Source organism: Eleutherodactylus coqui, chromosome 2, assembly GCF_035609145.1.
Source record: "Eleutherodactylus coqui strain aEleCoq1 chromosome 2, aEleCoq1.hap1, whole genome shotgun sequence".
In the NCBI taxonomy this organism is placed as follows: Eukaryota; Metazoa; Chordata; class Amphibia; order Anura; family Eleutherodactylidae; genus Eleutherodactylus; species Eleutherodactylus coqui.
Genome location: NC_089838.1, coordinates 308,563,747 through 308,591,619, shown reverse-complemented (window position 1 = coordinate 308,591,619; position 27,873 = coordinate 308,563,747). Strand labels below are relative to the sequence as shown.

The 27,873-nt window shown below is 46.7% G+C and overlaps 1 protein-coding gene across 1 annotated transcript; it reads left to right on the top strand.

The window, feature by feature from the left end:
* The first annotated feature begins 9,738 nt into the window (after positions 1-9,738).
* On the top strand, positions 9,739-27,185 carry LOC136610859 (lysozyme C-1-like). The gene is made up of 4 exons (XM_066590058.1): positions 9,739-9,877; positions 20,958-21,116; positions 22,853-22,931; positions 27,049-27,185. The coding sequence occupies exons 1-4, from the start codon at positions 9,739-9,741 to the stop codon at positions 27,107-27,109; spliced, it is 438 nt and encodes a 145-aa protein (XP_066446155.1). The 3' UTR covers positions 27,110-27,185.
* Positions 27,186-27,873: the final 688 nt, after the last annotated feature.

Below are 27,873 nucleotides of genomic sequence, written 5' to 3'. Positions count from 1 at the left end.
TTTTACAGTCCTCCTGACCCTCTATACAAGAACCACAACGGTCCTTCTTAGGGCTATATCTCACCGTGTGCATTATAGTTGTGGCTGGCTGGGAGCAGTAGTGCACCAACTTTTGTATTACGCATCTAGGCCTGTTCCCAGCCTTTCAGTTATAGCGTTCTCAGCCTGCATTGCATTACACCGAGGTCATTTAACACCAAAATATTTCAGCTTTGCCACTGTGCAGAGCGTCTTACAATACCCTTTCCTTGGGGAAGGGGGGTTGAGATAGCCACAGTTACCAGCACTATCCACAGGCATTAGAGTCTTCTTCCACTCCATGCAGCCTCTATTATCTACAAGTCTCTGTGAGCGGTAAATTCCCCCTAGGTATCAGAGCAAGACAGCGGGTTAATTTTTTTAAGTCACAGCATAGAGCCTTCGCTATCTACAAGTCTCTGTGTGCGGTGAATTAGCCGCAGTTGTCAGTGCTGTACAGTGGGGTACTTTATTTGGGTCCTGCTCTATTATTAATCTGCCATGATGAGAAGTAGGGGTAAGGGTCGAGGACGTGAATGTGGACGTCCAAGTGAGGGTGTGGGCACAGGCCGAGTTTCTGGGTGTGGTGAATCACAGCCGGCTGCTGGGGGATTAGGAGAGAGGCAAGTTTCTGGCCTCCCCAGCTTCACATCACAATCTGCGGGTCCGCGTGGTAGACCTTTATTACAAACAGAGCAGTGAGAGAGAGGAGCGCACAGAGGATTCGGAGAAAGAGCTGCTTGAAGATGAGGTGACTGACCCCATCTGGTTTGCTAAGCTTACTGAGGACAGGGCTTCAGAGGGGGGGGGTGGGGGGGCAAGTGCAGCAGCAGGACAGGTTGGAAGAGACAGTGGACTGGCCAGGAGTAGAGGCAGGGCCAGAGCGATGAATCCCCAAACTGTTTCCCAAAGCACCACCTCGCGGCCAGCCTCCGTGCAGAGGGCTAGGTGTTCAAAGGTGTGGATGTTTTTTAGTGAGAGCACAGACGATCGACGAATAGTGGTGTGCAACCTGTGTCGCACCAAGATCAGCCGGGGAGCCACCACTACCAGCCTCACCACTACCAGCATGCCAGGCATATGCTGGCCAAGCACCACACAAGGTGGGACGAAGGCCGTTCACCGCCTCCGTGTCACACCACTGCCTCTTCCCCTGTGCCACAACCTGCCACACAGATCCAATCCCCCTCCCAGGACGCAGGCACGAGCTCCTCCTGGCCTGAACCCACACCCTCCACGGTCCTCCACTACATCCAGCAATGTCTCTCAGTGCAGCGTTCAGCTGTCGCTAACACAAGCGTTGGATCGAAAACCCAAATACGCCTTTACCCACCCGTATGCACAAGATTTAAATGTGCACATTGCCAAATTAATCAGCCTGGAGATGCTGCCGTAGAAGCTTGTGGAAACAGAGGCTTTCAAAAACATAATGGCAGCGGCGGTCCCGCGCTACTCGGTCCCCAGTCGCCACTATTTTTCCCGGTGTGCCGTCCCCGCCCTACACCAACACGTTTCCGGCAACATAAATCGTGCCCTCACCAACGCGGTTACTGGGAAGGTCCACTTAACCACGGACACGTGAACAAGTACTGGAGGGCAGGGCCACTATATCTCCCTGACGGCACATTGGGTGAACTTGGTGGAGGCTGGGACCCAGTCAGAGCCTGGGACCACTCACGTCCTACCCACACCCAGAATAGCGGGTCCTACCTCAGTGCTGGTATCTGCGGCATTTTATGCCACCTCCTCCGCCACCCTTTACCTCTCAATTAAGAAGTGTGAGCACGTCGCCAGCAGTTGGTAGCACATGGTGCGGCAGCACAGCAGTGGGCAGGCGTCAGCAAGCCGTGCTGAAACTAATCAGCTTAGGTGACAAGAGGCACATGGCCCTTGAGCTGTTGCAGGGTCTGACAGAGCAGACCAACCTCTGGCTTTCGCCGATAAGCCTCCAACCGGTCATGGTCATGTGTGACAACGGCCGTAACCTGGTGGCGGCTCTGCAGCTTCACACACGTGCCATGCCTGGCCCACATCTTCAATCTGGTGGTTCAGCGGTTTCTGAAAAACTACCCCCCACTTGTCTGACCTGCTGGGCAAGGTGCGCCGCATCTGTGCACATTTCCGCAAGTCCACCACAGATGCTGCCACCCTGAGGACCCTGCAACAACGATTTCAGCTGCCAGAGCACCGACTGCTATGCGACGTGCCCGCCCGCTGGAATTCTGCGTTGCACATGTTGACCCGGCTGTTCGAGCAGCGTAGAGCAATAGTGGAATACCAGCTGCAACATGGGCGGCGGAATGGTAGTCAGCCTCTGCAATTCTTTACTGAGGAGTGGGCATGGATGGCAGATATCTGCCAGGTCCTCGGAAACTTTGAGGAGTCTACCCAGATGGTGAGCGGTGATGCGGCAATCATTAGCGTAACCATCCCACTGCTATGACTGCTGAGAAGTTCGTTGCTAAGCATAAAGGCCAAAGCTTTGCAGTTGGAACAGAAGATGGGGGATGAGAGTATGTCGCTTGATAGCCAGACCACCCTCATGCCTATATCTCAGCGCGTTTTGGAGGGAGAGGGGGAGGAGGAGGAGGAGGGGGAAGAGACAGCTGGGCACACTGCAGAGGGTACCCATGCTGCTTGCCTCTCATCTGTTCAGCATGTATGGGCTGAAGAGGAGGAGGATCCTGAAAGTCATCCTCCTAGTGAGGACAGTAATGTGCTGCGTACTGGGACCCTGGCACACATGGCTGACTTCATGTTAGGCTGCCTTTCCTGTGACCCTCGCATTAGTCGAATTCTGGCCAACACGGATTACTGGGTGTACACCCTTCTCGACCCACAGTATAAGGAGAACCTTTCCACTCTCATTGTCGAAGAGGAAAGGGGTACGAGAGTGATGCAATACCACAGCACCCTGGTGGAAAAAGTGATGCTAAAGTTCCCATCTGACAGCACTAGTGGCAGAAGACGCAGTTCCGAGGGCCAAGTAGCAGGGGAGGCTCGGCGATCAGGCAGCATGTCCAGCTCAGAAGGGGAACACTCTCCAAGGCCTTTGCCAGCTTTATGGCTCCCCAGCAAGACTGTGTCACCATCCCCCAGTGAAGGCTGAGTCGGAGGGAGCACTGTAAAAAGATGGTGAGGGAGTACGTAGCCGATCGTACCACCGTCCTCCGTGATGCCTCTGCTCCATACAACTATTGGGTGTCAAAGCTGGACACGTGGCACTAACTTGCGCTGTATGCTCTGGAGGTACTGGCCTGCCCTGCTGCTAGCGTCTTGTCAGAGAGGGTGTTTAGTGCAGCTGCGGGAATCATCACAGATAAGCGTGCCTGCCTGTCAAATACCAGTGCCGACATGCTTACACTCATAAAGATGAACAAAGGCTGGATTTCCCCAGACTTCTCTTCTCCACCGGCGGAAAGCAGCGGAACCTAATGATTCTTTTTACTGCAACAGGAGAAAAATGCATCCTCTATTACCACAAAAAAGGGGGAATTAGCTTCGTCAATCACTCTCGGATATTATTACCCTTCCTCCTCCTCCTAAAACAGCATTTTATCACGCTGAACTGCCAATTTTTCTGCGGCCCGAAAGGCTCCGTTTAAAAGTTTTTTACAATTTTTCAAAGTTTCAAAAGTATTTATGCTTTAACAGAAACCAATTTTTTTCACAGGGCTGCCTCCAGGCTCTGTTACAAATTAAGCAAAAGCGAGCTGTATCTTTAAAAAATGTTTATGGGTTTCACCTGCCCTCGCGGTTGAACAATTTTTCAGGGGTACACTTGTACTAGTTTTTCAGGTCCTTGCCTATACTGTTATCTAACCAATTTTTCTGGCCTTCGCCTACAGTCTTGGTAACCAAATTTTTTCAGGTGTTCGTCTATACGCTTGGTACACGAATGTTTCAGAGGTTGGCCTACACTCTTGCTACAGAAATGTTACAGGGGTCCGCCTATACACTTGGTACTGAAAGGTTTGAGGAGTTCTCCTATACTCTTGCTACAGAAATGTTACTGGGGTCGCCTATACTCTTGCTACAGAAATGTTACTGTAGTCCGCCTATACTCTTGCTACAGAAATGTTACTGATTTCCGCCTATACACTTGGTATATAGTAGATACACAGGTTACACCAGCATGGGACATATCACTATACACAGGATGTATATCCCCCTGTATATAGTAGTATGTCCCATGATGGTGTAACCTGTGTATCTCCTGTATATAATTATATATATACAGCTGGTATAACTTATACCAGCCATACATATATAATTACAATTCCTTCTTTACTCACCTCTGCAGCAGTCTCTGGGCAGCCTGTAATGGAAAGTCCCCCGTCTTTTGATCACATGACCAGGCTGATCACATGACCAGAGCCTGGTCATGTGATCTGCAGCCACAGGTCCTCTCCCAGGTCCTGTGCATCCAGCGCTCCAGAGGTGAGTAGAGCCGCACCAGCCCCCTCCCCCCCCCCCGGGTAATCGCTGGCCGGCAGAGACTGATAGACTGCAGCTGTGACCATTCACAGCTGCAGCCTATCAGTGGAAGGGCCGCGCCGTGGGAGTCTGCAGCCTGTAATTGGCTGCCGACTCCACGTGTAACAGCCCTCCCCTCTGCTCTTGCTGACCTGCGGCGCTGCCCCCCGTCTCTCTCCTCTCCCTCCTCCCCTCTCAGCCATCATGCGGCCGATGGCGCCGGTCCCCCTGGGCCCCCTCAGCTCAAGGGCCGGGTCGCACAAAGTGGTGGGTGCACAAAGGCTTCCCCATTGCATTGTTCAGCTATCTGACACATACAAAGAATGAATTGGGCAGAAGTGTGGGCCGAGGCGGAGGTCCTTGGCGAGGTGAAACTCTGCCATGTTTGGGCACTCTGATTTCTTCATGTATAATACTTTCCTTGGGTTCCAGGGGCTCGCCTATGCTGTGGGTGCACAAAGACTTCCCATTGCGTTGTTTTACCTGCCTGGCACAAATACACTGACTGACTACGGCAGAAATATGGGCCGAGGCCGAGGCCCTTGGCGGGGTGAAACTCTGCTGTGTTTGGGCACTCTGATTTCCTCGTGTAATACCATATTTGAGTTCCTTGGGCTCGCCTATGCTGTGGGTGCACAAAGACTTCCCATCGCAGTGTTTTATCTGTCTGGCACAAATACACTGACTGACTAGGGCATTAATGTGGGCCAAGACCGAGGTCCTTGGCGGAGTGAAACCCTGCCATGTTTGGGCACTATGATTTCTTCCTGTGTAATACCATCTTTATGCACCGACAGCTAAGGCAAGCCCAAGGAACTCAAAGACTCCCATTGCAGTGTTGAGCTATCTGACACCTACACAGAATGAATTGTGTGGGGACACATGAATTTCCCATTGCTATGTAACTCGGGGCACCTTGGGTCACACAAGGTGGAGCCTGGGACCAAGCCTGACCCTGGGCCCTCTCATGTGCTTCCCACACAGAGTATTGCTGCATTGTGGAGATGTGTAGAAGTGCTGGCACCTGAGTCCCCTTTATGCCCACATTTGCGGCTCCTGACAATTTTGTGACGGAGGTGGCACGGGTTTGGAATGATGATCGTACGTCAATTTATCATCAATTCTCAATAGCATTGTGGGCTATCGCCCACACTTTTAAAGAGGGTCGCTGCCTCGCCCTGCCAACCCTCTGCAGTGTGTGCCTCCGGTTCCTCCTCATCCAAGACGCACTTATAAATAGACATGAGGGTGGTGTGGCTATGAAGCGAGCATGTGGCATGAGGCCAGCTGAACGCTGCACAGGGAAAGTTTTGTGTGCACTGTGGACACAGGGTCGTGTGGGGGAGGGGGGGTTGGACAGCAATGCCAGCATGTAACCCAGGAGAAGAGGCAGCGGTGTCACCTGCAGGCAGTGATTGTCCTTGGTTGCAGGTAGTGTGGTGCTTAGCTAAGATCTGCCAGCACGTGTGCCTTGCTAATCAGGGTTTGTCCCAAGTAAATTGTTAGGGGGGGTGACCGCCAGGCTCTTACCCTCATTTTGGCTTAATAGTGGGACCTGGGAGCCTCAAATGCAGCCATGCATGCTGCCCCTGCCCTTCCCTATCCGTTTCTGTGGTGTTTCCATGACTTTCTGATGTTTTCTGGTGTTTCGCAAGTCACCACGTATGTGGAGCATCGGTCCTATACAAAAATGCTTGAGTCCCCCATTGACTTCAATTGGGTTCGTTACTCGAAACGAGCTCTTGAGCATTACGAAAAGTTCGACTCGAGCAACGAGCACCTGAGCATTTTGGTGCCCGCTCATCTCTAGTCCCCACCTATCTACCATGTGTCATTTTTAATACTGGTTTCTTCTTATGTGGCAGTACGACATTTGTGTCCTCTAAGACATTCACAGGCGTGCAATGCTGCATATGCTGTGGTTCTGCTCCTCTACATGATCAACATAATCATTGAGTGTTTTGGACACAGCTTGTCTCCAGTTCACAGCTAGCATTGGCAGAAAGAACAGAAGCAATTGTATCTTGGATAAATATGCTTCTGAAGTTGTGTCTTCATATCTTACCCTTTCAATGCTTTCCATATCTGAACAGTGCCAGTTTCTAAATAAGCATATCTGTACTTCTCAACCAAGTCTTTAATTAAAGGGGTTGTCCCGCGAAAGCAAGTGGGGGTATACACTTCTGTATGGCCATATTAATGCACTTTGTAATGTACATTGTGCATTAAATATGAGCCATACAGAAGTTATTCACTTACCTGTTCCGTTGCTGGCGTCCTCGTCTCCATGGTGCTGTCTAATTTTCAGCGTCTAATCGCCCGATTAGACGCGCTTGCGCAGTCCGGTCTTCTCCCTTCTGAATGGGGCCGCTCGTGCCGGAGAGCTGCTCCGCCCCGTCACGTGTGCCGATTCCAGCCAATCAGGAGGCTGGAATCGGCAATGGAACGCACAGAGCCCACGGTGCACCATGGGAGAAGACCTGCGGTCCACCGTGGGTGAAGATCCCGGCGGCCATCTTCGCAAGGTAAATAAGAAGTCACCGGAGCGCGGGGATTCGGGTAAGTACTATCCATTTTTTTTTTTTAAACCCCTGCATCGGGTTTGTCTCGCGCCGAACGGGGGGGCTATTGAAAAAAAAAAAAAAACGTTTCGGCGCGGGACAACCCCTTTAATTTTGTGTTTCCATGTCTCAGATTAATAAAACATTCATCCAATTATCACAAAATTTGAACCTTGTAATTTTCCACAGAGCACAATGAAGTTTATTCATCCAGGTAATACATTTTATTTTGAGTTTCTAACTATTGGATTTAGATGCCATAAGAAATAAGATATGAGAACTTTGTTGGCCAGCAAATCTACTATGTCTTGAATATTATCACCAGTTGTAATTCTCTTCAAAATCATAGTACAAATACTAACCATAAAGAAGTTGGTTTATCAATCCAGTGAAACAATACTTTTAAAGACGTGTGATATTTACCTTTTTATAGTTAATATTCGCTGTGTGATAATACTTGGCATACTTTGGCGAGTAAACATCAGCTTGTATGATAACATCTCTTTCCAGACAGATATAAGCAGAGCTCACCTCATTACATGTACCTTACTCTTGACAACCTCTCTAGTTGGACAGTAAGTATTACTGACTTTTGAATAAAAAAAATCTTAGAATTTGTCTTCTTTGCTATGCTTTTAACATGTTGAGAAGCTGTACAATCTATTACTTCTGGGTTTTTTTTATATTAGATTATTATCTATGAATATAAGTTGCTGCATTTTTACATTACTAAAAAGCTACTGCTTTCAGAGTGCATTGTAGACATTGATGTTCTTGTCCTAAGGCTGCATTTTAATCTAGAGCTGCATTAATTTCATATGCTTCAGTGCTGAACGGTCCTAGTACTACAGGCTGATCAATATCTATAGATAGCTTACTCTATTGATTTGCATTCTGGGAAGTGTCATCTTTGCACTAGATACAGTATGGTAATCTGGAATGCAGCTAAGTCTTTAGTCTGTCTACACGTCTAGGGAAACATGTAAGGTGACACATGTTGTCCCTAAAGCTGCATATTATGGAGCAGTAGGGACCATATTCCCTTATAAAAGATGCAATATAGCATGCTTTGGAACATGCCAAATTTTTTCCCACATAGTTCATATAGTAAAGTATTGGCCAAATACAACAGGTCATACAATAGACGAAAGCCGAAATACTTACTTTCGGGATACAGCATCAGGGCTCAGTCACACGGGCGCATCAGCGCCTGTGTTACTGCAGGTAGTAGACGGCCGTACCTGAAGACGGACGTCTCTCTGCAGCGTCGGAGGAAAGAACATTTAACTGGCTTCATTGCCGGTCATGTGTTCTTTCATCAGCGCTGCGGGGAGACGTCCGTCTTCAGGTACGGCCGTCTTCTAACTGTCAGTCACACGGGCGCATCGGCACCGCTGTAGGGTGCCGATGCGCCCCTGTGACTCAGCCCTAAACTGGAATGTGTATTCAGCAGTAAGGTACATTTGCCAGATAATTCTGCTTCCTGATAGTTCAGAAGTAGTTAAGTGCCATTTACAAGTAAGGATTATCGCGCAAAATTCATTCAAACAAATGAAAGTGTGTGATAATCATTACATCTGAATGCAAGAACATTGTTCACTATTAGTTAACTTTTTATTATCGCTCACTTTCAACCCGCATAAAAATAATCACTTGATTGCTGACTACTCGCTGTGTGTAAATTTTCTTCCCACTCAGCGCTTCAATAGAATGCGAGAAGCCAGTGAGAAGCCGGCGGTGTTCTGCCTGTCTAAATACTCTGCACGAGCGCTAACAACTAGCAGTGGCAACAGCGCTCATGCAGTCATGCAAACAGGCAGTCATCCCATGTAAAAAAGCTATTACCTGGTCACTATAGGCTGTTTTTCAGAAAATCCTGTGCTCTGTTTGCAATCACTACTATGAAGTCCCCCGAAAAGACAAAACACAGCAGGAGTTAGTTAGGGCTAAAGTTGCCCTTACTGGGGCGGTTACCCCATGTGAGATGATAGGGACAACTAGTTCCCCATGATTAGGGTATGACCTCATCACCTCCACCCCTGTCCCTTGCATGCACACCTAAATATGGTAAGAAGACTGTTCTATTATTTAGCTTTGCTCAACCCTAATTGATAGCCTATTCTTAGGATAGGCCATCAAGTTTTTAAGACTGGGTAACTCTTTTAAATAATGACTGTAAAAATCCATATGCCTTTTTGTGGTTTCTGCAGTCTTCTAGAATGATATAATTGCTTAAAGGGAACCAGACAGTAACTTTTAGGTCACTAAACCACAAGCATTTTGTTATACTCCTGTAAAATGTGTTTCTTTTGCCATTAGTTACGAAAAGACGTTAAGACTTACTGAAGATTAACATATGTAGCTGAGGACAGCACTGCATGTGTAATGGAGCAGGATAGACTGTCCTTGGATTCATATGTGCAATGCACGTGCGTCAAATGCCCCTGGAGATGGATCTCAAATTCTTCTCTGATTTGTTACAACTGCTTTTTCTGAATACCACTGAAATGGGTGATCTTCACAAGATTCTGCTTATAAAGCAAGGCTACTGTCCTGATTATAGAAGTCAAGGAATCTGTTAGTGCAACTATAAATAAGGGGGAAAAAAACTTAATTTTCTGTTCTTCTCTTTGTCATTATACAGAAAGCACCTGGATCTTTGCCTGCCTGCCTGCTGAGCAATATGAAAGTCTTCATTTGCCTTGGTTTTCTTCTGTGCTTGTATCTCAGTGCAGAAGCAAAAGTCTATACCAAGTGTGAGTTACTTAGGATCTTTAAGGAAACCGGACTGGCTGGATATGATGGCCACAGTGCTGCCAACTGTAAGTAAACCGTAATCAAAGCTGAATAATACAATATGACATACTAGCTACAGGCCTTATATATTCCTACCATTCATTTAGAAGTGACAGCCAGGAATTTTACATTACACTTCATCAGTAGAGATGAGCGAGCACCAAAATGCTCGGGTGCTCGTTGCTCGAGTCGTACTTTTCGCGATGCTTGAGAGCTCGTTTCGAGTAACGAACCCCATTGAAGTCAATGGGCGACTCGAGCATTTTTGTATATGACCGATGCTCCGGATAGATCTTCACTTGTGAAAAACCAGAAAACATCCGAAATCTATGGAGACACCACAGAAATGGATAGGGCAGGGCAGAGCAGCATGCAGGGCTGCATCTGAGGCTCCCAGGTCCCACTATTAAGCCACAATAGGGGCAAGAGTCGCCCCCCCCCCCCAACAATTTTTACTTTGGACAAACCCTCATTAGCAAGGCACACCTTAGCAAAGCACCACACTACCTGCAACCAAGCACAATCACTGTCTGCGGGTCACACCGCTGCCTCTTCTCCTGGGTTACATGCTGCCCAACCCCCCGCACGACCCTGCATCCACAGCGCACACAAAAGTTTCCCTGGCCAGCCTTCAGCTGCCCTCATGCCACACGCTCGCTTCATGGCTACACCACCCTCATGTCTATTTCCAAGTGCATCTGCGATGAGGAGGAACCAGAGGCACACACTGCAGAGGGTTGGCAGGGCCAGGCAGCAACCCTCTTCGAAGGGTGTGATAGCCCACAATGCTGTTGAGAATTAATGAGAAATTGACGTTCGATCTTCACGTAAGCGGGCCCAGGTTCAAGCTCGTTCCCAGCCTCCATCTTGTGTGACCCAAGGTGCCGCGAGTAACATAGCAATGGGGAATCCATGTCCCCACACACGATTTATTCTGTGTTGGTGTCGGATAGCTCAATCGACACCGCAAGGGGAAAGCCATCTGCACTCTGCCCCCTACCCAAGTCAGTCAGTGACTTTGTGCCAGACAGGTAAATCACCGCAATGGAAAGTCTGTGTGCACCCACAGCATAGGTGGGTCCTAGGCGACCCCAGACATGAACCATGAAGAAATCAGAGTGCCCAAACATGGCAGACTTTCACTGCGCCGAGGACATAGGCTTCTGCACAAACCCTCAGCAATCGCGGGCATGAAGCAGACTTCACTTCTAGTTCAGCTGTGAAGGTCTCAGTAAATCAGTTACGTTTTCGTTCACCACTCCAATGACTGGATTAGCCAGGAAAAAGTTCCACGGGCCCAACCTGGCGCAGTTGCAGTTCCCCCGGGACATAGGCCTCAGCCCAAACCTTCAGTGGGCATGAAGTGGACTTTGATGCTAGTACAGCATTGAACATCTCATTAATGCAGTAACGCTCCTCTTCTTTGGCCCAAACCAGTGTATCAGATAACTGTGGTAACACGAGAGCAAATACATGATGCCCAGTGCTGATCCCCTGACCCCAAGCAGGAGGAGGAGGTGGCCTTACAAGGCCAAGAAACCATGACCAGGACCCACTGTAGCTTGTGTGGGAAGTATGTGAGCAGGCCCTTGGCCCGGCTCGGTCCCAGCAAACACATTGTGGTACCCAAGGTGCCGCGAGTTACATAGCAATGGGCAATCCGGGTCCCCTCACACTATTCATTCTGTGTTGGTGTCGGATAGCTCAATCGACACCGCAAGGGGACAGCCATCTGCACTCTGCACCCTACCCAAGTCAGTCAGTGATTTTGTGCCAGACAGGTCAAACACCGCGATGGGAAGTCTGTGTGCACCAACAGCATAGGCGAGCCGAAGGAACCAAAAGAAAGTAATAAACATGAAGAAATTACAATGTCCAAACATGGCAGACTTTCACTCCGCCGAGGACATAGGCCACTGCACACACCCTCAGCAAACGCGGGCATAGAGCGCACTCCGATGCTAGTACAGCTGTGAATGTCTCATTAAGGCAGTAACGCTCCTCTTCAGTGGCCCAAACGAGTTTCACAGATGACTGTGGTAACACGAGAGAAAATACATATCGGCCTCGGCCCACAATTCATGCCTTAGTCAGTGAGTGTTTTTGGGCCAGATAGGTAAAACACTACGATGGGAAGTCTGTGTGCCCACATAGTATAAAGAGACCCCTGTAACATTCCAGTAGAAAAGGTATAAGCGGACCCCAGTAACATTTCGGTTGCAGTAGTATAGGCAGATTCCAGTACCATTTCTTTGGTAGAAGTATAGGCAGACTCTTGTAACATTTTGGTAGCAGGAGTATAGGCAGACACCTGTAACATTTCGGTAGCAGGAGTATAGGCAGACCCCAGTAGTACAATTTCTGTAGTAGTATACGCAGACCCCTGTAACATTTATGGAGCAGCAGTATAGGCAGACCCCTGTAACATTTACGTGGCAGAAGTATAGGCAGACCCCTGTAATATTTATGTGGCAGAAGTATAGGCAGACCCCTGTAACATTTATGTAGCAGCAGTATAGGCAGACCCCTGTGACATTTATGTGGCAGAAGTAAAGGCAGACCCCAGCACCATTTCTGTAGTAGAAGTATAGGCAGACCCCTGTAACATTTACGTGGCAGAAGTATATGCAGACCTCTGTAACATTTATGGAGCAGCAGTATAGGCAGACCCCTGTAACATTTATGGAGCAGCAGTATAGGCAGACCCCTGTAACATTTACGTGGCAGAAGTATAGGCAGACCCCTGTAACATTTTTGCAGCAGCAGTAAAGGCAGACCCCTGTAACATTTACGTGGCAGCAGTATAGGCTGACCCCTGTAACTTTTTGGTAGCAGGAGTATAGGCAGACCCCTGTAACATTTAAGTGGCAGCAGTATAGGCAGACCCCTGTAACATTTATGTAGCAGCAATATAGGCAGACCCCTGTAACATTTATGTAGCAGAAGTATAGGCAGACCCCAGTAACAGTTATGTAGCAGCGTTATAGGCAGACCCCAGTATCATTTCTGTAGCAGCAATATAGGCAGACCCCAGCACCATTTCTGTTGTAGAAATATAGGCAGACCCCAGTAACATTTATGTAGCAGCAGTATAAGCAGACCCCTGTAACATTTACGTGGCAGAAGTATAGGCAGACCCCAGTAACAGTTATGTAGCAGCAGTAGAGGCAGACCCCAGTATCTGTTCTGCAGCAGAAGTATAGGCAGACCCCAGCACCATTTCTGTTGTAGAAGTATAGGCAGACCCCTGTAACATTTAAGTGGCAGCAGTATAGGCAGACCCCAGTAACAGTTATGTAGCAGCAGTAGAGGCAGACCCCAGTATCTGTTCTGCAGCAGCAGTATAGGCAGACCCCAGCACCATTTCTGTTGTAGAAGTATAGGCAGACCCCTGAAACATTTATGGAGCAGCAGTATAGGCAGACCCCTGTAACATTTAAGTGGCAGCAGTATAGGCAGACCCCTGTAACATTTATGTAGCAGCAATATAGGCAGACCCCTGTAACATTTATGTAGCAGAAGTATAGGCAGACCCCAGTAACAGTTATGTAGCAGCGTTATAGGCAGACCCCAGTATCATTTCTGTAGCAGCAATATAGGCAGACCCCAGCACCATTTCTGTTGTAGAAATATAGGCAGACCCCAGTAACATTTATGTAGCAGCAGTATAAGCAGACCCCTGTAACATTTACGTGGCAGAAGTATAGGCAGACCCCAGTAACAGTTATGTAGCAGCAGTAGAGGCAGACCCCAGTATCTGTTCTGCAGCAGCAGTATAGGCAGACCCCAGCACCATTTCTGTTGTACAAGTATAGGCAGACCCCTGAAACATTTATGGAGCAGCAGTATAGGCAGACCCCTGTAACATTTATGGAGCACCAGTATATGCAGACCCCTGTAACATTTACGTGGCAGCAGTGCTCCCTCCGACTCAGCCTTGACTGGGGAGTGGTGACCAAGTCTTGCTGGGGAGCCATAAAGCTGGCAAAGGCCTTGGAGAGTGTTCCCCTGCCTGCGCTGAACATGCTGTCTGATCTCCACGCCTCCCCTGCTACTTGGCCCTCAGAACTGCGCCTTCTGCCGCTAGTGCTGTCAGATGGGAAGTTTAGTATCACTTTGTCCACCAGGGCCCTGTGGTATTGCATCACTCCTGTACCCCTTTCCTCTTGTGGAACGAGAGTGGAAAGGTTCTCCTTGTAACGTGGGTCGAGAAGGGTGTACACCCAGTAATCCGTGTTGGCCAGAATGCGTCTAACGCGAGGGTCACGAGAAAGGCAGCCTAACATGAAGTCTGCCATGTGTGCCACGGTGCCAGTACGCAAGACATGGCTGTCCTCACTAGCAAGATGACTTTAAGGATTCTCCTCCTCCTCCTCCTCCTCCACAGCCCATACACGCTGAACAGATGAGAGGCAAGCAGCATGGGTACCCTCTGCAGTGTGCCCAGCTGTCTCTTCTCCCTCCTCCTGCTCCTCCCCCTCCTCCTCCTCCAAAATGCGCTGAGATATAGACATGAAGGTGGTCTGGCTATCAAGTGACATACTGTCATCCCCTGTCTCCTGTTCCAACCGCAATGCGTCGGCCTTTATGCTTTGCAGCGAACTTCTCAGCAGGCATAGCAGCGGGAGGGTAACGCTAATGATTGCAGCGTCGCCGCTCACCATCTGGGTAAACTCCTCAAAGTTTCCGAGGACCTGGCAGATGTCTGCCATCCAGGTATACTCCTCGGTAAAGAATTGGGGAGGCTGACTACTACTACGCCGCCCATGTTGGAGTTGGTAATCCACTATTGCTCTGCGCTGCTCATAGAGCCTGGCCAACATGTGCAGCGTAGAATTACACTGTGTGGGCACGTCGCACAGCATTCGGTGCTCTGACAGATTAAACCGATGTTGCAGGGTCCTCAGGGTGACAGCGTCCGTGGTGGACTTGCGGCAATGTGCGCAGACGCAGCACACCTTGCTGAGCAGTTCTGATAAGTGCGGATAGTTTTTCCAGATTGAAGATGTGGGCCAGACATGGCACGTGTGTGAGGCTGCTGAGCTGCAGAGCAGCCACCAGGTTACGGCTATTGTCACACATGACCATGCCCGGTTGGAGGCTCAGCGGCGAAAGCCAGAGGTAGGTCTGCTCTGTCAGACCCTGCAACAGTTCGGGGGTCGTGTGCCTCTTGTCACCTAGGTTTAGTAGTTTCAGCACGGGCTGCTGACGCTTGCCCACCGCTGTGCTGCCGCACCGCACAACACCGACTGCTGGCGACGTGCTGCTCACACTTAATTGAGAGGTAGAGGTTGCGCAGGAGGGGGAGGGTTTAGAGGAGGTGGCATAGACCGCCGCAGATACCAGAACCGAGGAACGACCCGCTATTCTGGGTGTGGGTAGGACGTGTGTGGTCCCAGGCTCTGACTCGGTCCCAGCCTCCACCAAATTCACCCAATGTGCCGTCAGGGAGATATAGTGGCTCTGCCCACCACAACTTGTCCACGTGTCCGTGGTTAAGTGGACCTTTCCAGTAACTGCGTTGGTGAGGGCACAATTGATGTTGCGGGAGACGTGCTGGTGTAGGGCTGGGACGGCACACCGGGAAAAATATTGTCGACTGGGGACCGAGTAGCATGGGACCGCCGCTGCCATTATGTTTTTGAAAGCCTCTGTTTCCACAAGCCTGTACGGCAGCATCTCCAGGCTGATTAATTTGGCAATGTGCACGTTTAAAGCTTGAGCGTGCGGGTGCATGGCGGAGTATTTACGGTTTTGCTCCAATGCTTGTGCTAGCGACAGCTGGACGCTGTGCTGAGAGACATTGCTGTATGAGGTCGAGGACAGCGGAAGTGAGGGTGTGGGTGCAGGCCAGGAGGCGCTCGTGCCTGTGTCCTAAGAGGGGGGTTGGATCTGAGTGGCAGGTTGGGGCACAGGGGGAGAGGAGGTGGTGTGACCCGGAGGCGTTGAACGGCCTTCGTCCCACCTTGTGGGGTGCTTGGCCATCATATGCCTGCGCATGCTGATGGTGGTGAGGCTGGTAGTGGCGGCTCTCCGGGTGATCTTGGCGCGACACAGGTTTCACACCACTGTTCGTCGGTTATCCGTGCTCTCACTGAAAAACATCCACACCTTTGAACACCTAGGCCTCTGCACGGTGGCTTGGCGCGAGGGGGTGCTTTGGGAAACAGTTGGGGGATTCTTCGCTCTGGCCCTGCCTCTACCCCTGGCCACCCCACTGCCTCTTCCAACCTGTCCTGCTGCTGCACTTGCCTCCCCCTCTGAAGACCTGTCCTCAGTTGGCTTAGCAAACCAGGTGGGGTCAGTCACCTCATCGTCCAGCGGCTCTTCCTCCGAATCCTCTGTGCGCTCCTCCCTCGGACTTATTGTCCTTACTACTACTTCCCTGATATACAACTGTGTCTCATCATCATCGACCTCCTCACCCACTGAAAGCTGTTGAGACAGTTGCCGGAAGTCCCCAGTCTCATCACCTGGACCCCGGGAACTTTCGAAAGGTTGGGCATCGGTCACGACAAACTCCTCAGGTGAGAGAGGAACCATTTTTTCCCAATCAAAGCAGGGATCCGAGAACAGTTCCTGGGAGTCTGCCTGCTCATCAGAATGTGTCATTTTCATGGAGTGAGGAGGCTGGGAGGAAGGAGGAGCAGCAGCGAGAGGATTCAGAGTTGCAGCAGTGGACGGCGTAGTAGACTGGGTGGTCGATACATTGCTGGATGCATTTTCTGCCATCCACGACAGGACCTGCTCACACTGCTCTGTTTGTAATAAAGGTCTACCACGTGGACCCAAAAATTGTGATATGAAGCTTGGGACCCTAGAAACTTGCCTCTCTCCTAATCCCGCAGCAGCCGGCTGCGATTCACCTGGACCAGGAACTCGGCCTGTGCCCACACCCTCACTTGGACCCTCCTTGCCCACGTACACGTCCTCTAGCCCTACCCCTACCCCTCAGCATGGTGGATTACAAACAGAGCAGACACAAAGCGGTGTAAATAATTATGGAATCATTGGCGTACAGTTTGAGGCTGACAGCGGTATTGTAACGCAAACTGTAGGCAGAGATAAATTATACGGAAGGCTGCAAACAGACCTAGCTGTGCAATAGTGATGCACTGCAACTCCCACCAGACACCCTGTAAATTTCAGACGGTCAGAGGTAGCCCAACTAAGGAGTTTTTTTTTTTTTAAAGAATACAGGCTATATAGGGTGTATATGACTTTCCGTCTATCAGTGGCTGTGGCCGTACGCTGTGTGTTAAGTTCACTGCAGACACAGACCGGTGTAAAAAATTATGATATTATTGGCGTACAGTTTGAGGCTAACAGCGGTATTGTAACGCAAACTGCAGGCAGAAAAAAAATATACGGAAGGCTGCATACAGGCCTAGCTGTGCAATAGTGATGGACTACAACTCCCACCAGACACCCTGTAAAATGCAGACGGTCAGAGGTAGCCCAACGAAGGAGCTTTTTTACAATTTTTTTGAAAAAGAATACAGGCTATATAGTGTGTATATGACTTTCCCTCTATCAGTGGCTGTGGCCGTACGCTGTACGTTAAAGGGGTTGTCCCGCGATAGCAAGTGGGGTTCAGCACTTCTGTATGGCCATATTAATGCACTTTGTAATATACATCTTGCATTAAATATGAGCCATACAGAAGTTATTCACTTACCTGCCCCGTTGCTGGCGTCCTCGTCGCCATGGTGCCGTCTAACTTCAGCGTCTAATCGCCCGATTAGACGCGCTTGCGCAGATGGGTCTTTTCCCTTCGGCTCTGTTCGGCAGCAGCTGCGTTCTGGCTCCGCCCCCTTGTACGTGTCATCACGTAGCTCCGCCCCGTCACATGTGCCGATTCCAGCCAATCAGGAGGCTGGAATCGGCACATGTGACGGGGCGGAGCTACGCGATGACGCGTGCAAGGGGGCGGAGCCAGAACGCCGCTGCTGCCGAACAGAGCCGAAGGGAAAAGACCCATCTGCACAAGCGCGTCTAATCGGGCGATTAGACGCTGAAGTTAGACGGCATCATGGCGACGGGGACGCCAGCAACGGAGCAGGTAACTGAATAACTTCTGTATGGCTCATATTTAATGCACGATGTATATTACAAAGTGCATTAATATGGCCATACAGAAGTGCTGAACCCCACTTGCTATCGCGGGACAACCCCTTTAAGTTCACTGCAGACACAGACGGTGTAAAAAATTATGGAATTATTGGCGTACAGTTTGAGGCTGATAGCGGTATTGTATCGCAAACTGCAGGCAGAAAAAAATTATACGGAAGGCTGCAAAAAGGGCTGGCTGTGCAATAGTGATGCACTACAACTCCCACCAGACACCCTGTAAAATGCAGACGGTCAGAGGTAGCCCTAAGAAGGACCGTTAGGGTTCTTGTAGACAGGATCCTATACTACCACTGTCCATGTCTCAGCACCACTTTCCCTATACTCTGTATTACAGACTGCAGACTTAGAACGCTGTAGCTGTAATAGCCTGCACAGCCCGAGATGAAAAAAAAATTTTTGGTGCAAAACTGCTCCCAGCAGCCACAACAGTAATGCACACGGTCAGATGTGGCCCTAAGATGGACCGTTGGGGTTCTTGTAGACAGGATCCTATACTAACAATTTCCCTATAGCAGCAGCACTATGCTCTCCCAGTGTGTGTCTGAGGCGAGCCGCGGGCAGGACCGCTTTAAGTACTCGGCGGTCACTTGATCTCGCCAGCCACTCACTGCAGGGGGGTGGGATAGGGCTGACATGTCACAGGAGGAAGTGGTAATGCCTTCCCTGCATGTCTATTGGCTAAAAAATGGCGCTAAACATGCAGGGAAGGAAATGGAATTGACTCGAGTACCGCGTGGTGCTCGTCTCGAGTAACAAGCATCTCGAACACCCTAATGCTCGAACGAGCATCAAGCTCGGACAGGTGTGCTCTCTCATCTCTATTCATCACCTAATCACAAGGTGACATTTGAGCAGCAGGTTGTGACAAAATGTGAGTGACCTTTCAGATGGGTATAATAAGACAGAGCTAAATATATTCAGACCCTCTTTATTAAAGGAGATAAATGATTTTTGCAAAAACAGGTCCCTCATGGGAAAACTATAATAAAATGCTTATTCTCACATCTCCCTTCTCCTTGCAAGTGCCCCGCTGTGGCTCTGGGTCTATTTGCTGACATAATGTTTACAGGCTGCAGCAGCTTGTTTACAGGATGTCGCAGGCTGCTGCAACGTGTATACAACACACCACAGCAGAGACTGAAAGCCTCAGCAGGGGATTTTCAGAGAGCCAGAAGAGGTGAGTATAAGCTCTTTATTATGTTTTTCCCATGGGGGACTCACTTTTGCAAGATAATTTTATCTTGGACAACCCCTTTAATATCACACCCCAGAACAGGCTCCTACATCAATTTCAGACATCAGACCCACTATATATATTCAGACTCCCTAAATTTATTCAAAATATTTATATTATTATCAGACCCCAAAACTGACCCCCTAAAAATGTTTTGGCCTCAGATCTCCTATATTTCTATTGGACCCCTAACTTAATTCAAACCTCATGCCAAACCCCTATATTAATTTGGGGCTCCAAAATAAACTGCTAACTTCATTCAGACCTTACTTCCGGTTCTTGCACAGCTATGAGCCCTTGTTGCACTGGGTTTTGATACTGTCCAGCTTGGGGATGTTGTGTTGACTTCCACATGATGCATCATAATGCGGGAGGAAATCAAGACTCAGTGCAGCAGTGCCCAGAGGTGAACAAGACCCACAAGTGATGAGAGTAAGTATACAGACTGCTATTTATTAAAATAAATAGCGGGTGATTTTTTTTCTTCATCTGCACCCCACTTTTAGCCCCTTTCACCAGCAACAGGGTGAAAACTATAAATCACAGGGTGACTTCTGGCTAAAAATTAGATACTTCCATGTAAAACAGTATTATCTGACATGTCCGCCTCTGATACTCTCACTTTGTATGTAATGTCCATTTTAATTTTGCGCTGGATATTCTCTCTTTACCACAAAATTGTGCCGTCCCTTGATATCTTGTTAAAAATTATACGCCATTACAATTTTTTTGTAATCTAATTCAATGTTGTTGCCATGTGGCAGAGACCAGCGCTACAGTGTTCCCAAAGATAATAAAATAATGCCTAGAGGGTGGAATAAGATGGCATCTGTACATTGGAGCTATTATTTAGGGCTCAGTCACACCGGCATTTGTATGCGCGTCTGTCAGTTGCGTTTGCCGGTCGCATCTAAGTAGAACCAATGCTTCTCGATGGGAGCAAGCACATGTGTGGATTTTACATGCGCACAAACGCATGCGGCGAAAATTATAGGTCACCGGTTCGCAGAACGCATGTAACTGCTGCAAACCGGTGTTCTATGTATGTGAAAACCCTGGATATCGCATCCAGGGGATTTCACCTTGCGCTCAATGGGGTGAGTGCTGCCTCTGATTAGCTGAGTGCAGGGACCAATCAGAGGCAACTCTCAGCTGTCACTCAATAGCTGAGGACTGCCTCTGATTGGTCACAGTGCTCAGCCAATCAGAGGCAGCCCTTTCAGCAAGCTGGGATTTTAAATTCCCTCCTGCTGAAAAATCCTCAGAGCAGTGCAGGAGAAGAGCCGGCTGGACTTGGCTGAGCCCCGGCAGCTGCAGAGAGGTGAGTATACACTTTTTTTTTTTTACATATTTTTGAATTGATTTTTTAGGGAAGGGCTTATATTTTTAGCCCTTCACCAAAAATCACTGCAGCGCTTGCTGGCAGCCCATTGCTTTCCATGGAGTCAGCTGTATTGCCACAGCAGGAGATAGCAGGTAGTGCTCTCTTTGAGCGGATAAATGCTGCCATAACTGATGATTAGTGCGTCAAGACCCACGTGTGACTGAGCCCTTATATAGATGAGTCAAAAACATTTCATATGATTTGCACAAATGAGACAATACATTTAAATAATTTTGGATATACTATCTAACTTTTTTTGTCATTCTTCCCCATATCTGTTGTGTAGCCCACATAATGTCTAACCTCAGAGTTATTACAGATGCTGGGATATGAACCTATTCATTTCAAATCACAGGGATATGCCTTGCCTACTATGAGAGCCGCTATAACACAGCAGCTGTAAACAACAATGGGCCAAGCCGTGACTATGGAATATTTCAGATCAACAGCAAATGGTGGTGCCAAGATGGAAAGACAGCAGGAGCTGTAGATGCTTGTCACATTAGCTGCCAAAGTAAGTAAATGTATACACAGCCTCACTGAGAAAATGCCACCCGGTCTTTGCATTGTAATGCAGCAAAAACTCAGCAGGATGCCACAATCCTGTATATATGATACTCTTCAGTTTTGAAGATTTGCTGTGTTAACAAGAAGAAATCTTGCTAAGAAGTCTGTGCTTCTTACAGTGCAAAGTATGAGTGTAGCCCATGTCCCTAGTCCCTCTATGTCTTTACTGACCATTTTTACTGCCTCCCACAACTGCAGTTTAACTAGGCTCCAAAGCCTGGACCACAATCCTGAGATGTTTTAAAGTATTGGCTGCCGAATAACTGATTAAGAATCTGGCCTATTTTGGACTATTTTTGTTTTGTTTTTTGCAAGACTAGTTGTACTTTTACATTTTATATACCACCATTGTGTGGTATATAAAATGTATTTTAGAATTTTAATCAATACTTTTGGTGGACAATGTAATAAAAAAAAGCAATTCCTTCCTTGGTTTTCATAGTTTTCATAGTATTCACCATGTCGTATAGATTAAATGAAAACTATATTCAGCAGATCGGTATGATTCCAAAGATAGCAGCACTATGTATTTTTTTAAGTTTCTGTCCACTTGTTGCATTCACAAAACCAACTGCATCTTCTGAAACAAATGAGGATACTAAAAAACAACCACAAAATGTGAGCCCAGCCTAAAAACAATCCATTTCCTCCTAGCTGAGAGCATGTAGTCATTTATATTAAAATGATCCAAGAGCAGTCCCTAATGTATGCCTGAATAGTCTCAGATTGTGCAGAGAAATAGCACTTCAATATTCATAAAGCAGTCTTATTACAAATTGATCAGTAAAATATTTCCAAAGTATATTTGAACCTTTGTATATGTTGTGCTGGACCAGGAACCTTCACAGGCAAGATGACAGTAGAGCAAATGAGTGGTGTGCATGAGTGAGCTCAAAGTCCTCCTCTGCCCTTTCCTGAGTTGCTTTGGTGATCGAGAAAAAGTAATGAGAAAGAAATGCTCTGGTCAGTAGCGACCTCACACACCCACCCCACATGGGAGTGATGTCACTTTGTGATGTCAACTGACAGCCTAAAATGCCTGCAGAAACAAAAAAAAACCCACATACTTCAGAATTTCCTTTCCCATGGAATGGGTTTGCATAACTGTTGGACACACTTATTATACCTTTTATGTACTTATTTTTGCTTTTTAGGTTATGTTCAACACCTTAAGGGTATTGCAACTGTGTCACCAGACACCCATCACAGAAAACTCTTTTGAGAGATATGTAGACTACAAAAATCTATCAGTATTTTAGATATTTATGTCAGGACTAGAGATGAGCGAGCACGCTCGGTTAAGGCAATTACTCAAGCGAGCATCGCTATTTTCGAGTAACTGCCTACTCATCTGAAAAGATTCGGGGGGCGGCAGAGGGGGAGCGGAGGGGAGAGTGAGGAAGATCTCTCTCACTCTTCACCCCTCGCTCCCTCCCGCAACCCCCTGGTCCACCTCGCCACCCCCTGAATCGAGTAGGCAGTTACTCGAAAAAAGCGTTACTCGCTCGAGTAATTGCCTTAACCGAGCATGCTCGCTCATCTCTAGTCAGGACCATTTGAAACTGTATAGACAAAATGTAGTATCCAAACGCAGTGTGATATGAGGCATAGAAAAATATACATAATTAATTTCACTATACTTTTTATAAAAAATTTTAACCATAACTTACATGTTTTTTTTAGGTTTGTTGGATGATAACATTTATAATGATATCGAGTGTGCTAAACGAGTTGTACGAGACCCCAATGGCATCAGCGCTTGGTAAGATGTTTATATATAGTCTAATAAATATTCTCTTATTCTCTTTACAGTTAAAGGGGTTCTTCATGATCCTTTAGATAGGCAACAATGTTTGATCAGTGAGGAACCAATAGCCAAAACCCGCACTGAACAACACAATTAAGGAGTCTTTCCGTTGTTCATGCAGACACAGGGGGGTATATTGATGAACTCTTGTAGGCCAGATAGCTGGACTTTTTACGATGGTGTCCACCACACTTCTTAAATGAGGCATAACCTTGTGGGCCTGTGATATACTAGAAACTGCCATAAATGATAGGTAAAAATAAGCTGGAGTAGATTTCAGTCTGCCACATGGCCACCTCTTAATACATACACTTATACTGGCACATAGAGTAGTGTATAAAACTATTGTCTAAGCAAATATGACTGATATTGGAAGAGGGAATTGAGACTACTACATGAGACAACTCGAGTGCTAACTGAAAGTAATTATAGGGAACCAAGTATTATAAGGTTGCAACTTGTTCAATTTTGGGTGAGCTGTTCTTTTCTTTGTGGCTATCTACTGTGGGTAATAGAGGTGGATCACTAGTGGGGATATATTATTACTGAGTTTCTGAACAGTGAAGTATACCATTATTTTTATTATATATATTAGAAACTATTGCAGGACTTGGGATAAAAATTTGGTTTATTTATTCATGTTCAATGAAACGTTTCGGTCCTACTATAGGACTTTTTCCTGTGCTCTAAAATATTGCATGGAACATGAGCAAATACTAAATTTTTGGGGGGCTTCAAATGGAAGTGCTGAGATATTATTGAAATGCTGGTTACCTTACATGACCTCGGCAAAGCTTTATTTGCCTAGGACCTACCACATGTGCAAATTTCAGAGTGTTGTTGGATACAGCTGTATGTGGACTTAAAGGAGTTGTCTGAGGCCTCGGTCACACGGGCGATTTTCTGTGCGACCTGCGCATGCGATCTGCGATCTTAGAGAACCATTGCTTTGCAATGGTATCGGACACATGAGTGTTTTTTATGCGCTCGTCCGATAAATTATAGAGCAGATAGGTGCGATCTGCGATTCCTGTTCTCTCCTCTATATGCGCTCAATAGGGCCAGCGGCAGCAGCGCCGACCCCATTGAGAACATATAGTAGACAAATCATTCTCCTCTGCCACAGCTGTAACAGCTGTGGCAGAGAAGAATGATGTTTGCCCATTGAATTCAATGGAGCCGGCAATACAGCCGGCTCCATTGAAAGCAATGGGCTGCTGGCAATCGCACAATGAATTTTCGGGAAGGGCTTAAAAATATAAGCCCTTCCCTGAAATTCATCCAGAAATGACAGCTGAGAGCTGCCCCTGATTGGTCCCTGCGCTGAGCCAATCAGAGGCAGCACTCACTCACCCATTCATGAATTCATGAATGGGTAAGTGAGAGCTGCCTCTGATTGGTGAGGCTGTGACCAATCAGAGGCAGCTCATTCAGCAGGCGGGGATTTTAAATCCCCACCTGCTGAATACTACTCAGAGCAGTTCAGGAGAACTGCCGGCCGCGGCTGAACTCCGTCTGCCGGGACCAGTGAGTATATATTTTTTTCTTTGTTTTTACACATTTCTGGATGAATTTCAGGGAAGGGCTTATATTTTTAAGCCCTTCCCGAAAATTCATCATGAGATCGCCCGCAGCCCATTGCTTTCAATGGAGCCGGCTGTATTGCCGGCTCCATTGAATTCAATGCGCTGGACAGCTCTGGCCCAATTCTAATGAAACGCGGCTAGGAGCAGTTTTTTCGGGCGATTTTTCGGCCCTGGTCACGCGATTTGCGATGCGCATCCGTCATGTGATCCGCAAATCGCAGGAAAAAATGCCCGTGTGACCGAGGCCTAACACCTATTTTGTAATATTCTTACCATTAAAAAGATATCCCATCCACTGATTCTTTCACGGCATGGTGTTTATTTATACAGCACTCCCGCATTACTCCCGCATATGGGTATTGGGCAACCCCTTTTAATGAGGCCTGTGTTATTCTTGGTAAACATATCGGTAAATGACACTTACGACATTCCCCCCATACATGACATACATGAACGCTGCGTGTCTGTTTTTTTTTGTTTTGTTTCTTACATTTAGGAGGTGTTGCGCACCTCAGGTTCTTCTTGGCTTAGACTTGAAATGAACCTTCTTGATTTTTTTCTACAAAATGTTACAAATTGATGTGAAATTACATAAAGGATCTTTGAAGTGTAAGGGCTTTTACCCACTAGCATTTTTTGTAACGCTGTGATATCACTGCGGTTTTTTTTTTACTGCAAATGTCAATGGGACATTCTAATGTTAAAATCGCATCGCACAAAAATTGCAGAAGGGCAAACTTACGATTTTTGTGCAATGCAATTTTAACATTAGAATGTCCCATTGACATTTGCAGTAAAAAAAAAACGCAGCAATATCGCAGCGATAAAAAAATGCTAGTGGGTAAAAGCCCTAAGGCTGCTTTCACATATAAACTAGGGCTCAATTTAGGGTTTCTGTATCTCTGTTCCTTTTTCGGAGAAGAAAAACTAATATAAAATGGAAAAAAAACTATCCACTTTTTCCCTTTAGATTTCAATGGAGTTTCAAAAAAAAAAAACAGAAAGAACAACAAAAAGAATGGAAAAACAACGTCTTGCTTCTATTACGTCAGGTTTCCAATTTTTGGACATAAAAATAACATTGCAGACAGCACTATTTTCCCATTAAAAAAAAAAAAGAAAAGAAGCAAACAAAAACCATTGAAATCATGGGGTAAAAACTGATCATTTTTTTTTGTTTTATTTCAGTTTCTCTCCTCCAAAAATGGAGCAAAGAGATGGAAACCCTGAACTGAGCTCTAGTGCACATGTGAAAGCAGCCTAAAGTACTGCATACTATTCTCACAATGTGCCAAGTGCCTACTTTTAGGGCATATTTGGTGAAGGGGGTATAATATAACTTTTCATTTGATTATTTAGGTATTTGTAATTTTCAAAAGTGTGGAAATTGCCCTGGCAGCAAAAAATGTTTTCCAAATCCCTCCCTCCCTGCCCTTTCTTCTTCACACCTGGTTTCTGACTGTTAAGGACCGCTGCGCGGCCACATAACCCTTCAAGTCTTGAGGTCCAAATTAGTTCGTACCTGGATGCATCAAGGAGGCCAAAAACTATACAAAGATAGTTATCAGTTCCCACAGATACGTAGAGTTGAGCCGCGGAAGATATACAGCTCACTCTGCTTAAGGCGTGCGTACACTAAGTGTTTATTGACTCTGGTATAGTTCTAATACAGGAAAGGAATACGTCATTAGTCACGGCGTTAATCTCATTGGGTTAGAAAAACATTAAGAATCATGCATTGTTCAGCAATCAGCGTAGTGAGAATATATCTGTAATGTTGTTCAAATGTCCGTTTCTCCCAGCATTATCTTGGTCCTCCCTGGTCCTCCCTTGTATTCACTTTGTGATTTAGGCGGCTGTAGTACAGCCAGTTCCTTTGTCCAAGTCTCCGAATGGAGGTGTGGGAGGGCTTCTTCTGATAACAACTGCGTCCAGACTTGGTTCTCATGAAAAAGAACAGAGACAAATCATTACACATTGTACCACACCTTCTGCTCTAAAGCTATTTCTGCTTGAATTATTGTTTCACTACGCACAAGCTTATTTACATCTTACAATGCTCCATTTTGTATCTAGCGGCCATTTTGAGACAGATTCTTCCATTTTATGAGCCTGTACTTTCTCAGACTGTGATGCTATGTTCACACTCACCTGCTCTTTTTGATTCTATGACAAGGTTTGTGATTTTGTAGAGAGAAAAGTTTTCCTTCCTGATAGAGTTACGGAAATCTCTATGAATTCTGATATAACCAAATATAACTCTACGACATCCGTTGTAGCTTCTGTTACAAGGAAAACCTAAAACAACTGACTGCAGCAGGAGCGCCCCCAGTGCACTGTCTGCAAAAGAACACAAGCATAGTTCAGCATTCCCATCCTGACTAAACCCAGATCCTCAGCCGTCCACTTATTGAACTTATTTAGGTGACAAACAGAAGAAAGTCATGGTGATATTTCTTATAATTTACATAATTTCTTGCCAACAGGGTTGCCTGGAGAAACCACTGCAAAGGAAAGAATTTGAATGAATTCATATCTGGATGCTAAAAAAAGAAGAAGAACACAATATTAAACAGCCCTTATGCAAAGTATTGATTCACTATATTAAGAAGTCAAAACCTGTAACCTTGTGTTAAAAAATAAACACTGAACAAAAAGAAAAAAAAGTCTCCTTATGGATGATGATTATAGATGGATGATGATTATAGCTGGATGAAAACTTGTCAAAAACAGAAAGCATTGAGAGAGTGTTTGTGAATGGAAAGACAGTTAAAGGGGTATTCCAGTAATTTGTAAGTTTTTTCAAGTTTTCACCCATCCAATGTAACAATTGTGTCAATCTCTTCTGCATGAAATAGTACTACTTATACCAACTCGTCAGTCTTCTATTGGTACCCCACATATCAGTACGGAGTCCACTCGACTAATTTCACTCTTGGTGAAAGGATCTGTTTTCCACCGATAGTGGAAACATATGCACCAGCAACTGGTGGTTAAACTAACTGTTCAGTTGCGTGACCTACGTCAACAGTCTTTAGGGGTGTATCCAGAGAGAGAAATCTTTCCAATCCCTTTTCCATCTAGATTGGTTCATTTTCTTGTTTGGATACCATTCTTTTGGATGTGCGATACAAGATAGAATACAGGACACATATTAGAAAAATCAAGTCACAAATAATAATGGAGGTCACATGCTTTGTTTTATTTTGTTATGAATAAGTGTTATATTTTAGATTTATAACTGAGAGATATTAAAAACTTCTTTGCACCCAACATTGATCCTCTGAATTTTTTGCAACATCCTTTAGTTT